Below are 13,750 nucleotides of genomic sequence, written 5' to 3' on the forward strand. Positions count from 1 at the left end.
ACCTGACATTATTCTAATTAGCTGATGGTAGGAAACTGGCTGGAGTCGGGGGCAAACACGTATCATGATCACTGAGGATGAATTAAGTGAGGATTTCTGCATGACATATATTTTAAACCAAGAATGGGAATATAATTGGGACTGCTGTATAGGTCCACTGCACTTTCGCAATTATTGCAGCTACAGCACATAGGTACAGTGGGCTTGAATGGCTTCCTTCTGTGCTCTATGATTCTATGATCATACCCTGCAGTTAATGTAAAAACTGCCCTAAGGCACTTCACAAAATGAATAGTGAAGCAAGCCTAGGAGGGAGAGCTTAAAAGCATGTTTTGAGCAGGTTTATCTGGGCGGAGAGAGCCATGGAGGGTTTGCACAGGGGCATTCTATTCTTCCATACTTTTTCAAAGTGGATTAAATTGTTTACAGCTTGTTGCATTGTATGTATTTCAAACCAGAGGTATTCAGGGCTTGGATTGCAGGCATACATGACCCCAGTTTAATTTGGGACTTGCACATATTTATTTCTCCTGTTAAATCTATCATTTTGGACAATCATTTTTATAAGAATTGGCATAATGCATTTTCCTACATCCTGCAAATAAGCCCAGTTTCTTTGAAAATGAATTACAGAATAAAATGTGAGCCTTGCCTCAGTTGGTAGCACTCTCGCCTCAAATCAGAAGGTTGTGGGTTCAAGACCCATGCAAGGAACTTGACAGCAGCACCAAGGGAACCCTGCAATGTCGGAGGGGCAGTACTGTGGGAGCTCTGCACTATTGGAGGGTCAGAACTGAGGTGTGCTGCACAGTTGGCGGGGCAGTACTGTGGAAGCGGTGCACTGTCGGAGGGTCAGTACTGAGGGAACAATGCACTGTCGGAGGGTCAGTACTGAGAGAGTGCTCTGCTGTCGGAGCTGTTGTCTTTCAGATGAAATGTTAAATTAAAGCTCCGTCTGCCCTCTGGGTGGACTTGCAAGATCCCACAACACTATTCAAAGAAGAGGCGTTGTTCCCTGTGTGTGAACAATATTTATCCCTCAGCCAACATTGAATTTTATCACTCAACCAACGATTGAATTTTACATTCAGTTTGAGAGAGAGAAGAGTGGGTCTAGATCAATTAAATAAGGGCAATTATAAGGGCATGAAAGCAGAGCTAGCTAAAGTGAACTGGCAAATTAGGTCAAGGGATATTTCAATAGAGATGCAGTGACAGACATTTAAGGGGATATTTCAGAATACACAGAATAGATGCATTTCAAGGGGAGGACCCACCATCCGTGGTTTACTCAAAAAGTTAAAGTTAGTATCAAACTTAAAGAAAGAGCATATAATTGCACAAAGATGGATGGCAAGTCAGAAGATTGGACAGAATATAAAAAACAGCAAAGAATGACTAAAAGATTAATAAGGAGGGAAAAATTAGAGTACGAGAGAAAGCTAGCCAGAAATATAAAGACAGATAGTAAATGTTTCTGTATATATTTAAAAAAGAAACGAATTAACAAGGTGAGTGTTGGTCCTATAGAAAGCGAGTCTGGGGAATTAATGATGGATAATAAGGAAATGGCAGATGAATTGAACAGGTATTTTGCATTGGTCTTCATTATAGAGGATACAAATAACATCCCAAAAATAGCTGTAAGTCAGGAAATGGAAGGGAGGGAGGAACTCAAGAAAAGTACATTCACTAGGGAAGTGGTATTGAGAAAATTGTTGGAGCTGCGGGCTGACAAGTCCCCGGATTCTGATGGCCTTCATCCAAGGGTCCTAAAAGAAGTGGCTAGTGAGATAGTTGATGCGTTGGTTTAAATTTTCCAAAATTCCCTAGATTCAGGGAAGGTTCCATTAGATTGGAAAACAACGAATGTAACTCCTTCATTCAAAAAGGGAGGGAGACAGAAAGCAGGAAACTGCAGGCCAGTTAGCTTATCTCTCACAGGGAAGATGTTAGCTATTATTGAAGAAGTTGTAGCAGGACACTTAGAAAAGTTTAAGGTAATCAGGCAGAGTCAGCATGGTTTTGTGAAAGGGGAATCATGTTTAACTAATTTATTGGAGTTCTTTGAAGAAGTAACATGCTGTGGATAAAGGGGAACCGGTGGATGTACTGTACTTAGATTTCCAGAAGGCATTTGATAAGGTGCCACATCAAAGGTTATTGTGGAAAGTAAAAGCTCATGGTGTAGGGGGCAACATATTGGCATGGATAGAAGATTGACTAGCTAACAGGAAACAGCGAGTAGGTATAAATGAGTCATTTTCTGGTTGGCAAGATCTAACGAGTGGTGTGCCACAGGGATCAGTGCTGGGGCCTCAAGATTTTACAATTTATATAAATGACTTGGTTGAAGAGACGGAAGGTATGGCTGCTAAATTTGCTGATGACACAAAGATAGGTAGGAAAGTAAGCTGTGACGAGGACATAAGGAGGCTACAAAGGGATATAGATAGGTTAAGTAAGTGGGCAAAGACCTGGCAAATGTAGTATAATGTGGGAAAATGTGAAATGGTCCATTTTGGCAGGGAGAATAAAAAGGAAACAAATTATCTAAATGAGAGATTGTAGAGCTCTGGGTGTCCTAGTGCATGAATCGCAAAAGGTTAGTATGCAGGTACAGCAAGTAATTAGGAAAGCTAATAGAATATTATTGTTTATTGCAAGGGGAATTGAATACAAAAGTAGGGAGGTTATGCTTCAGTTATTGATGGCATTGGTAAGACCACATTTGGAGTACTGGTCTCCTTATTTAAGGAAGGATGTAAATGCATTGGAAGCAGTACAGAGAAGGTTTACTAAACTAATACCTGGAGTGGGTGGGTTGTCTTATGAGGAAAGATTGGACAGGCTAGGCTTGTATCCGCTGGAGTTTAGAAGAATAAGAGGCGACTCGATTGAAACATATAAGATCCTGAGGGGTCTTGACAGGGTGAATGTGGAAAGGATGTTTCCCCTTGTGGGAGAATCTAGAACTAGGGGTCACTGTTTAAAAATAAGGGGTGACCCATTTAAGACAGAGATGAGGAGAAATGTTTTCTCTAAGAGGGTTGTGAGTCTTTGGAATTCTCTTCCTCAAAAGGCGGTGGAAACAGATTCTTTGAATATTTTTAAGGCAGAGGTAGATAGATTCTTGGTAAGCAAGGGGGTGAAAGGTTATCAGGGATAGATGGGAATGTGGAGTAATCAGTTCAACCACGATCTAACTGAATGGCGGAGCAGGCTCGAGTGGCCTACTCCTGCTCCTAATTCGTATGTTCATATGTAGCATCATTAAATCAGATATGGGGTCACTCATTGCTGTTTGTTGAATCTTGCTGTGCACCAATTGGCTGCCGACTTTCCTACATTACGACAGTGACTACACTTCAGATGTACTTAATCGGCTGTAAAGCATTTTGGAATGTCCTGAGATCATGAAAGGTGCTATAGAAATGAATTTTCTTTCTTTAGGAAAAGTAATGATGAGTAAAAGCTTCACTTAAACAAAGTCATGAAATGTAGAATAAAAGTAAATTACAGCGGATGCTGGAAATCTGAAATAAAAATAGAAAGTGCTGAAAATACTCAGCAGGTCTGGCAGCATCTGTGGGGAGAGAAGCAGAGTTAACGTTTCAGCTCTGTGACCTTTCATCTTTCATTTCCAGCATTGTCTATTTTTATTTCATGAAATGTAGATATGTTTCCTTTAAATTTTTGATTTATGTTTGTCAGTGACTTTCTTTGACTAGTGACTTTGCTCCCTTTACAACTGAACTTGCTGAGAACCAATGTGGAACTGTGAATTAACCTGCTGTACAGTTTGACATGTGCAGACTTCTCTGAAATTCATTTGCTGCATGCTCTATATGTTTGTTTTTCTGCAGGGGAGGAATCCCTTTTTTCTTGAGCCATCTGTTATAATCACCATCTCTGATGGAAGCAAAATGACAAATAATGGTGGGGTGCAAGAGGAGGTAAGACATATAGACCCTTGTAGCACTTTGTAAATCGATTGTATAAGAGATTATAACTTTAACTTTCTGCAATTTGAGTGCATTGTTTTCTAGTTTAGAATTTTCGACACTGCACTGCTGTTAAGTAAATTAAGCAGTTCAGCATTGATTTCGTAGCTTTTTGTTTTTTTGCCCCCTCCTAATGATTTTCTGCCCCCTTCCTTTCTCTCCTAAATTCCTTGCTGGGTGCAGTTTCCCTCTGGTACCTAGCCCAAGTGATAATCATTCATATGTGAGTATGACCAGTGAGCATTTGCTGACTATTTAACCATATATAGGTGAATGGATGGGGGAGAGGCACAGATAAACAGATGGATGAGGGGCCGTAGATAGATTAGAATCTAAGAAATAGGAGCAGGAATAGGCCATATGGCCCCTTCAGTCTGCTTTGCCATTCATTAAGATCATGGCTGATCCTTTAGCTCAACTCCGCTTTCCCACCTCATCCCCAAGTCCCTCGATTCCTTTAGTGTCTAAAAATCTATGGATCTCAGCCTTGAATATTCTCAATGACTGAGCATCCACAGCCCTCTGGGATAAAGAATTCCAAGGATTCATAATCCTCTGCGTGAAGAAATTCCTCGTCATATCAGTCCGAAAAGAATAACTCCTTATAAAGGGTACAATTCCAAAGGGGGTGCAGGAGCAGAGGGACATGGTGTATATGTGCATAAGCCATTGAAGGTGGCAGGACAGGTTGAGAGAGTGGTTAATAAAGCATACAGTATACTGGGCTTTATTAATAGGGGCAGAGTACAAGAGAAAGGAAGTTATGTTGAACTTGTATAAGACACTAGTTTGGCCTCAGCTGGAGTATTACATCTAGTTTGAGCGCCACACTTTAGGAAAGACGTGCGGGCATTGGAGAGAGTACAGAAAAGATTCACGAGAATGGTTCCAGGGATGAGGAATTTCAGTTATGAAGGTAGATTGGAGAAGTTAGGACTGTTTTCCTTGGAGAAGAGAAGGCTGAGAGGTGATTTAATAGAAGTATTCAAAATCATGAGGGGCCTGGACAGAGTAGATAGAGAGAAACTGTTCTCACTTGTGAAAGAATTGAGAACAAGAGGGCACAGATTTAAAATATTTGCTAAGAAAAGCAAAAGTGACATGAGGAAAAACTTTTTCATGCAGCGAGTGGTTAAGGTCTCGAATGTGCTGCCTGAGAATGTGATGGAGGCAGGTTCAATTGAAGCATTCAAAAGGGAATTAGACAGTTATATGAAAAGGAAGAATGTGAAGGGTTATGGGGAGAAGGAGAATAGAACTGAGGGAATTGCTTTTTCAGAGACATGATGGGCCAAATGGCCTCCTTCTGCATTGTAACGATTCTATGATTATCCTGAGACCCTGAGTTCTAAACTCCCCAGCCAGGGAAAACAGCCTTTCAGCGTCTATCTTGTCAAGCCCTCTCAGAATTTTATATGTTTCAATGTGATCTCCTCTCATTCTTTTAAACTCCAGAGAGTCTAGGACATTCCACTCAATCTCTTCTTATGGAACAACCCTCTCAGCCCAGGAATCAGTCTAATCAATCTAGGTGGATGGATGAGAGGCCTTAGATAGATAGATGGGGGCCATGGATAGGAGCAGAGGAAGTTCACAGGCAGGCCCTCACCTAACATCTGCATTTACAGTAAAAGCTTTGTTATCCGGCACTTTACCAACTGGCAAGCTCTGTTCGCCGGAATTTCCAAAATCTTCCAAAGCGCCCCAGGGTCGAGTTTTCCTGAGTGCAGTCTGTTGTTCTCAGCATTAGTTAGTGATGCTCGTTGGAAAGGGCGTACTACAGGTATATTGGTGCACTGACCCCGAAGAATTAAGGGAAAATTAAAAGTACCCTTTCCCAATACCAAGCCCTGGGTACTCTTCGGTCCTCCAGCAATAACTTTGAGATGGAAGGTCCGATCTCCATGCAGACAACGGCAGGTGATAGGGCTCAGTGAGGCGCGGCGGGCAGTACCAGTGCCCCGTGGCTGTACCTCTGCCCAGCCGAGTGACAACAGGAAAGACGCAAACTACTTTCTGTCTCTTGAATCCGCAAGGCTGAGGCTGCCCTCCTTGGTGGTAGCAGGGCTCAGGGGTTATCCAACGGTACCAGAACCACCCCAGTCAGACACGGGGAGACTTCTCAACTTATCTGGTTGGACCATCAAAAAACTGTGGGAATTAAGATTGCTATCTGTGGGTGGAAATGCTACCTTGCCTCGGTGACATGTTCCCCATTCACTATAATGGAATTCTTCGTCCCTGCAGTCAGACGCGTTTTGCTCCGGATTTCCGCGTACAACTTGGAACTTTTGATTATTCAGCACCTCTCAGGTCTGGCACGTGCCGGAGAACAAAGCTTTTGCTGCATATATTTTCAACAGTGTGATTGTGGATAACAACCAGGAATGGAAAAGTTGGCTGACTTGTGTTTCTCAAACCAAATGCGGAGCCTGTGCTGGCACCCTGACTGAGAGTCGATAACTCAGCACGGACCAAGTTTGGTACTGGGACCTCTTGGTCTGGTGCTCACTGGATAAATTTGCCAAGCTGTTGAGAGTTGGTTTGTGGCAGTCCATCTTTTTTGAGGATTTTTCATTTTTGTAAAGTTCACCATTTGCAAATAGTAGAAGTATTAGTTTTATAATTTGTCATCTGTCACATTGTCAACTTAAATTATTTTTTAAATCTTGTTCCTTCAGCATTGGAAAGGTATGTGTCTTTAGATAGACACATGGTTCAGTTATTAATGAACAAATTTGTCCCCTTAATTATTTAAAAATACTTAAAGCAGCAGATCTCTGTAAACTTCTTCCTATGAAACACTTGAGTTCCTTTCAAAGATGTGCATAATGATGAACAAATTCTCCCCACGTTATAGAGGAAGTGGTGCATCATTTTAATAATGGAACATTTGAATTTTCTTTGACCTCAAATAAGTGCCAGTGTTTTCTGATCAGCTCTGGGTTCCTGCCTGAAACATATTCTCCGGAAATCATTGGTGCATTTTTCATACAAATAATAGTGAAAATCTGGAATTCTCTCCCTCAAAAGGCTGTGGATTCAGTTGATTTGTGATCAACAGATTTTTGTTAGTTATGGGTATCCAGGGATATGAGTTGAGCCGAATTAAGATTGAATGAACAGGCTCATGGGGTTGCATGGCCTCCTCCTATCTTCTTGCTTGTGTCTAAAAATCCTTTACTTGAACATAAGGTTGTCACTGCTATCACGTAATCTTCAGACCATTTGTGTCTTAAATGGGAAAATGTTCCATTTCCTAGCAGCAATATTCTTCTCGATGAGCACAACAGTTCAAACTCTGACCATTTGAAGATATTAATTTTATGATAGGTTGTTTTGGTCCCTGTGGAACTCCGATATTTTGAGGATCCTTTTCTTCAGGGAGCTGAGCAGCAATGTCTGGGAACAGCTCATAAGTAGTATTTACTCTCTTTCAGGCACTGGGAGATATGTGGTTAATTATGCTCACGGAGCCAGTGTTGAATTTACCCAGTTATCTCCCGATTGCTGACAGATTGATAAGATAACCAACTGCTCAGCCAACTGAGCCAGGCAACTTTTATTGTATTGTGCAACGTAGTCTTGCCATTTTTCATGTTGGCTTATCCAGACTGTGGCATTGCACTCATGTTTTGCACCAACTCAGAGCAGGTATATAGCTTCCAGCTTGCTCTGGTTGTGCAGTGTGGTGTTGCAAGGATTGCATATCTCAGCTGTGCCTGCAGCATCACAAATCTTTTGTGCTGCTAGAATGGTGTAATTCAGAGAAGGGTCTCTGGAAGGTCAACTACAGGCGCTGGGTCCCCCTGCCACGACAGAAGAGATACAAGTGTGAGACCGAGATCCTGCAGTTTGTGAGACTCTGCCAGCTATGTCATCCTCTTCTGATGTAACTCCTGGCAGGACCTTTGAGTTTTGGTGAATGTGGTATCCTAACAGCCAGATGTTTGGACATAAATGATTTGTTTAAATCTAGACTTCCAGAAAGCCTTTGTTAAAGTTGTGTACCAGTCTTTCTTACAGAATCTGGGTAACACCGAAGTAGATAAGGAATTGGTTGAAAGAGAGGATGCCATGGTCACTGGTTAGAGGAGTGATGTTAAGCTGGGAGCTGTACTGAATGGAGTTCCCCAGGGGTTGGTGCTGGAGAGATGTACAAACATCTAGGTTTAGAAATGTGATGTATCTTACAGTAAGTTACAGAAGATACTAAATTGGTAGGAGGACATTTGAGTCTGAAACATCCAATGAATGACAGATGTGTTCCATGGTTCAATGCTGGGAGATGTACTGAGTGGAGTGTCCCAGGGATCAATACTGGGGATGTACTGAATGGAGTGTCCCAGGGATCAATACTGGGGATGTACTGAGTGGAGAGTCCCAGGGATCGATGCTGGGAATGTAGTGAGTGGAGGGTTTCAAAGAACAAACAAAGAAAATTACAGCACAGGAACAGGCCCTTCGGCCCTCCAAGCCTGCGCCGATCCAGATCCTCTACCTAAACATGTCGCCTATTTTCTAAGGGTCTGTATCTCTTTGCTTCCTGCCCATTCATGTATCTGTCTAGATACATCTTAAAAGACGCTATCGTGTTCGCATCTACCACCTCCGCTGGCAACGCGTTCCAGGCACCCACCACCCTCTGCGTAAAGAACTTTCCACGCATATCCCCCCTAAACTTTTCCCCTCTCACTTTGAACTCGTGACCCCTAGTAATTGAATCCCCCACTCTGGGAAAAAGCTTCTTGCTATCCACCCTGTCTATACCCCTCATGATTTTGTACACCTCAATCAGGTCCCCCCTCAACCTCCGTCTTTCTAATGAAAATAATCCTAATCTGCTCAACCTCTCTTCATAGCTAGCGCCCTCCATACCAGGCAACATCCTGGTGAACCTCCTCTGCATCCTCTCCAAAGCATCTACATCCTTTTGGTAATGTGGCGACCAGAACTGCACGCAGTATTCCAAATGTGGCCGAATCAAAGTCTTATACAACTGTAACATGACCTGCCAACTCTTGTACTCAATACCCCGTCCGATGAAGGAAAGCATGCCGTATGCCTTCTTGACCACTCTATTGACCTGCATTGCCACCTTCAGGGAACAATGGACCTGAACGCCCAAATCTCTCTGTACATCAATTTTCCCCAGGACTTTTCCATTTACTGTATAGTTCACTCTTGAATTGGATCTTCCAAAATGCATCACCTCGCATTTGCCCTGATTGAACTCCATCTGCTATTTCTCTGCCCAACTCTCCAATCTATCTATATTCTGCTGTATTCTCTGACAGTCCCCTTCACTATCTGCTACTCCACCAATCTTAGTGTCGTCTGCAAACTTGCTAATCAGACCACCTATACTTTCCTCCAAATCATTTATGTATATCACAAACAACAGTGGTCCCAGCACGGATCCCTGTGGAACACCACTGGTTACACGTCTCCATTTTGAGAAACTCCCTTCCACTGCTACTCTCTGTCTCCTGTTGCCCAGCCAGTTCTTTATCCATCTAGCTAGTACACCTTGGATCCCATGCGCCTTCACTTTCTCCATCAGCCTACCATGGGGAACCTTATCGAACGCCTTACTGAAGTCCATGTATATGACATCTACAGCCCTTCCCTCATCAATCAACTTTGTCACTTCCTCAAAGAATTCTATTAAGTTGGTAAGACATGACCTTCCCTGCACAAAACCATGTTGCCTATCACTGATAAGCCCATTTTCTTCCAAATGGGAATAGATCCTCTCCCTCAGTATCTTCTCCAGCAGCTTCCCTACCACTGATGTCAGGCTCACCGGTCTATAATTACCTGGATTATCCCTGCTACCCTTCTTAAACAAGGGGACAACATTAGCAATTCTCCAGTCCTCTGGGACCTCACCCGTGTTTAAGGATGCTGCAAAGATATCTGTTAAGGCCCCAGCTATTTCCTCTCTCACGTCCCTCAGTAACCTGGGATAGATCCCATCCGGACCTGGGGACCTGTCCACCTTCATGCCTTTTAGAATACCCAACACTTCCTCCCTCCTCATGCCGACTTGACCGAGAGTAATCAAACATCTGTCCCTAACCTCAACATCCGTCATGTCCCTCTCCTCGGTGAATACCGATGCAAAGTACTCGTTTAGAATCTCACCCATTTTCTCTGACTCCACGCATAACTTTCCTCCTTTGTCCTTGAGTGGGCCAATCCTTTCTCTAGTTACCCTCTTGCTCCTTATATATGAATAAAAGGCTTTGGGATTTTCCTTAACCCTGTTTACTAACGATATTTCATGACCCCTTTTAGCCCTCTTAATTCCTCGTTTAAGATTGGTCCTACATTCCCGATATTCTTTCAAAGCTTCGTCTTTCTTCAGCCTCCTAGACCTTATGTATGCTTCCTTTTTCCTCTTAGCTAGTCTCACAATTTCACCTGTCATCCATGGTTCCCTCATCTTGCCATTTCTATCCCTCATTTTCACAGGAACATGTCTCTCCTGCACGCTAATCAACCTCTCTTTAAAAGCCTCCCACATATCAAATGTGGATTTCCCTTCAAACAGCTGCTCCCAATCTACATTCCCCAGCTCCTGCCGAATTTTGGTATAGTTGGCCTTCCCCCAATTTAGCACTCTTCCTTTAGGACCACTCTCGTCTTTGTCCATGAGTATTCTAAAACTTACGGAATTGTGATCACTATTCCCAAAGTAGTCCCCTACTGAAACTTCAACCACCTGGCCGGGCTCATTCCCCAACACCAGGTCCAGTATGGCCCCTTCCCGAGTTGGACTATTTACATACTGCTCTAGAAAACCCTCCTGGATGCTCCTTACAAATTCTGCTCCATCTAGACCTCTAACACTAAGTGAATTCCAGTCAATGTTGGGAAAATTAAAATCTCCTATCACCACCACCCTGTTGCTCCTACATCTTTCCATAATCTGTTTACATATTTGTACCTCTATCTCACGCTCGCTGTTGGGAGGCCTGTAGTACAGCCCCAACATTGTTACCGCACCCTTCCTATTTCTGAGTTCTGTCCATATTGCCTCACTGCTCGAGTCCTCCATCGTGCCCTCCTTCAGCACAGCTGTGATATCCTCTTTGACCAGTACTGCAACTCCTCCACCCCTTTTACCTCCCTCTCTATCCCGCCTGAAGCATCGATATCCTGGGATATTTAGTTGCCAATCATGCCCTTCCCTCAACCAAGTCTCAGTAATAGCAATAACATCATACCCCCAGGTACTAATCCAGGCCCTAAGTTCATCTGCCTTACCTACTACACTTCTTGCATTAAAACAAATGCACCTCAGACCACCAGTCCCTTTGCTTTCATCATCTGCTCCCTGTCTACTCTTTCCCTTAGTCACGCTGACTTCATTATCTAGTTCCTTACAGGCTTTAGTTACTACATCCTTACTATCCACTGACCTCATTTGGTTCCCATCCCCCTGCCGCATTAGCTTAAACGCTCCCCAACAGCGTTAGCAAAAGCACCCCCAAGGACATTGGTTCCAGTCCGACCCAGGTGTAGACCATCCAATTTGTAATAGTCCCACCTCCCCCAGAACCGGTCCCAATGTTCCAAAAATCTGAACCCCTCCGTCCTGCACCATCTCTCAAGCCACGCATTCATCCTGACTATTCTTTCATTTCTACTCTGACTATCACGTGGCACTGGTAGCAATCCTGAGGTTACTACCTCTGAGGTCCTACTTTTTAACTTGACTCCTAACTCCCTAAATTCTGCTTGTAGGACCTCATCCCGTTTATTACCTATATCATTGGTGCCTATGTGCACAACGACAACTGGCTGTTCACCCTCCCCTTTCAGAATGTTCTGCAGCCGATCTGAGACATCCCTGACCCGTGCACCTGGGAGGCAACATACCATTTGGGAGTCTCGTTTTCGACCACAGAACCGCCTATCTACTCCCCTTACAATCGAATCCCCGATGACTATAGCCCTTCCACTCTTTTTCCCGCCCTTCCGAACAGTAGAGCCAGCCATGGTGCCATGAACCTGGCTACTGCTGCCTTCCCCTGGTGAGCCATCTCCCTCAACAGTATCCAAAACGGTATACCTGTTTTGGAGGGAGATGACCGCAGGGGACACCTGCGCTGCCTTCCTGCTCTTTCTCTGCCTTTTGGTCGCCCATTCCCTTTCACCCTCAGCAATCCTAATCTGCGGTGTGACCAATTCGCTAAACGTGCTATCCACGACCTCCTCAGCATCGCGGATGCTCCAAAGTGAGTCCATCCGCAGCTCCAGAGCCGTCATGCGGTCTAACAAGAGCTGCAGCTGGACACATTTCCAGCGCGTGAAGGAGTCAGGGACATCAGCCGTGTCCCTGAGCTCCCACATTGAGCAAGAGGAGCATAACACGGGTCTGAGATCTCCTGCCATTTTCAATCTTAAGCTTAAGTTAGTCTTAACTTAAATAAACGAAAAAGGAACGAAAAGTTTTTACCAATCACACGAAAAAAAAAATAGAAAAAGCCTTACCTTATCTGCACACCACCGAGTCCTTTTTTTTTGGTTAGAGGAGGAGGGCGGGTGGGAGACACTACAGGTGTAGTGTCTCGGGTTCAGCCGCTGCCCAAATATATAGGACTTACTTACCCAGCTGCCACCTCGCTCTCCCTGTCGCCGCTGCTCAATGCGCAGAGATGCACTGAATGGAGAGTCCAAGGTATCGATGCTCGGAGATGTACTGAAGCAGGGACGGAGATGGATGAAACAGAGATGGAAATGGGTGGTCTTTGTGATGGACAGGATTTCGATTCAGAAGCTCAGTTCAGGGTCAAATATGATAGCGAGGCTGTGAACATACAAACATGCAAATTAGGAGCAGGAATAGGCCACTTGGCCCCTCGAGCCATCTCCGCCATTCAATATGTTCATGGCTGAACTGATTACTCCACATTACCACCCCTTAACGTTTCACCCCTTTGCTTATCAAGAATCTATCTACCTCTGCCTTAAACATATTCAAAGACTCTGCTTCCACCACCTTTTGAGGAAGAGAATTCCAAAGACTCACGACCCTCTGAGAGAAAAAATGTCTCCTCATCTCTGTTCTAAATGGGTGACCCCTTATTTTTAAACAGTAATCCCTAGTTCTAGATTCTCCCACAAGTGGAAACATCCTTTCCACATCCACCCTGTCAAGTCCCCTCAGGATCTTATATGTTTCAATCAAGTTGCCTCTTACTCTTCTAAATTCCAGTGGATACAAGCCTAGCCTGTCCAACCTTTCCTCATAAGACAGCCCACCCATTCCAGGTATTAGTCTAGTAAACCTTCTCTGTACTGCCTCCAACGCATTTACATCCTTCTTTAAATACCATTACTGTACACAGTACTCCAGATGTGGTCTCACCAATGCCCTGTATAGCTGAAGCATAACCTCCCTACTTTTGTATTCAATTCCCCTCGCGATAAATGATAACAGTGTGGTTCTGCCTCAGACAGACCAAGGAGAGGGATGGAGTCGGTGGCCAGTAAACGTAGTCGTGTCAGGGACCAAAGACAATGGGCTGAATTTTACAGGCCCCCCAATGTTGGGGGTCGTGTTGGGGGTTGGGGGCATGGAAAATCCCTTCGGCAGAGGCCACCTACGGGCCTCGACGCCTGGAAGGCCCGGCCCGATATTGCTGGCAGCGGTGAGGCCTCATGGCTATCCGGGGATCTGCGGCCGAACAGTGGTGGGGAGGGGGGAGCAGGTAAGTTTTTCAGTGCTGGGTGTA

General features: G+C 44.2%; 1 protein-coding gene across 3 annotated transcripts in view; it reads left to right on the forward strand.

Annotated features, from left to right (window-relative positions):
• Positions 1 to 13,750, forward strand: part of ints6l (integrator complex subunit 6 like) — a 177,659-nt gene that overhangs the window by 47,950 nt on the left and 115,959 nt on the right. The window contains exon 2 of one of the 3 annotated variants that reach the window (XM_068047068.1): positions 3,867 to 3,956. The exons of 1 other annotated variant lie outside the window; for it this stretch is intronic. In XM_068047068.1, the coding sequence (XP_067903169.1) occupies positions 3,867 to 3,956 (90 nt within the window). Of the gene's footprint in view, positions 1 to 3,866; positions 3,957 to 13,750 lie in introns of those variants that run through there. One more of the 3 variants, XM_068047067.1, reaches the window with a different exon arrangement.

Source organism: Heterodontus francisci, chromosome 15, assembly GCF_036365525.1.
Source record: "Heterodontus francisci isolate sHetFra1 chromosome 15, sHetFra1.hap1, whole genome shotgun sequence".
In the NCBI taxonomy this organism is placed as follows: Eukaryota; Metazoa; Chordata; class Chondrichthyes; order Heterodontiformes; family Heterodontidae; genus Heterodontus; species Heterodontus francisci.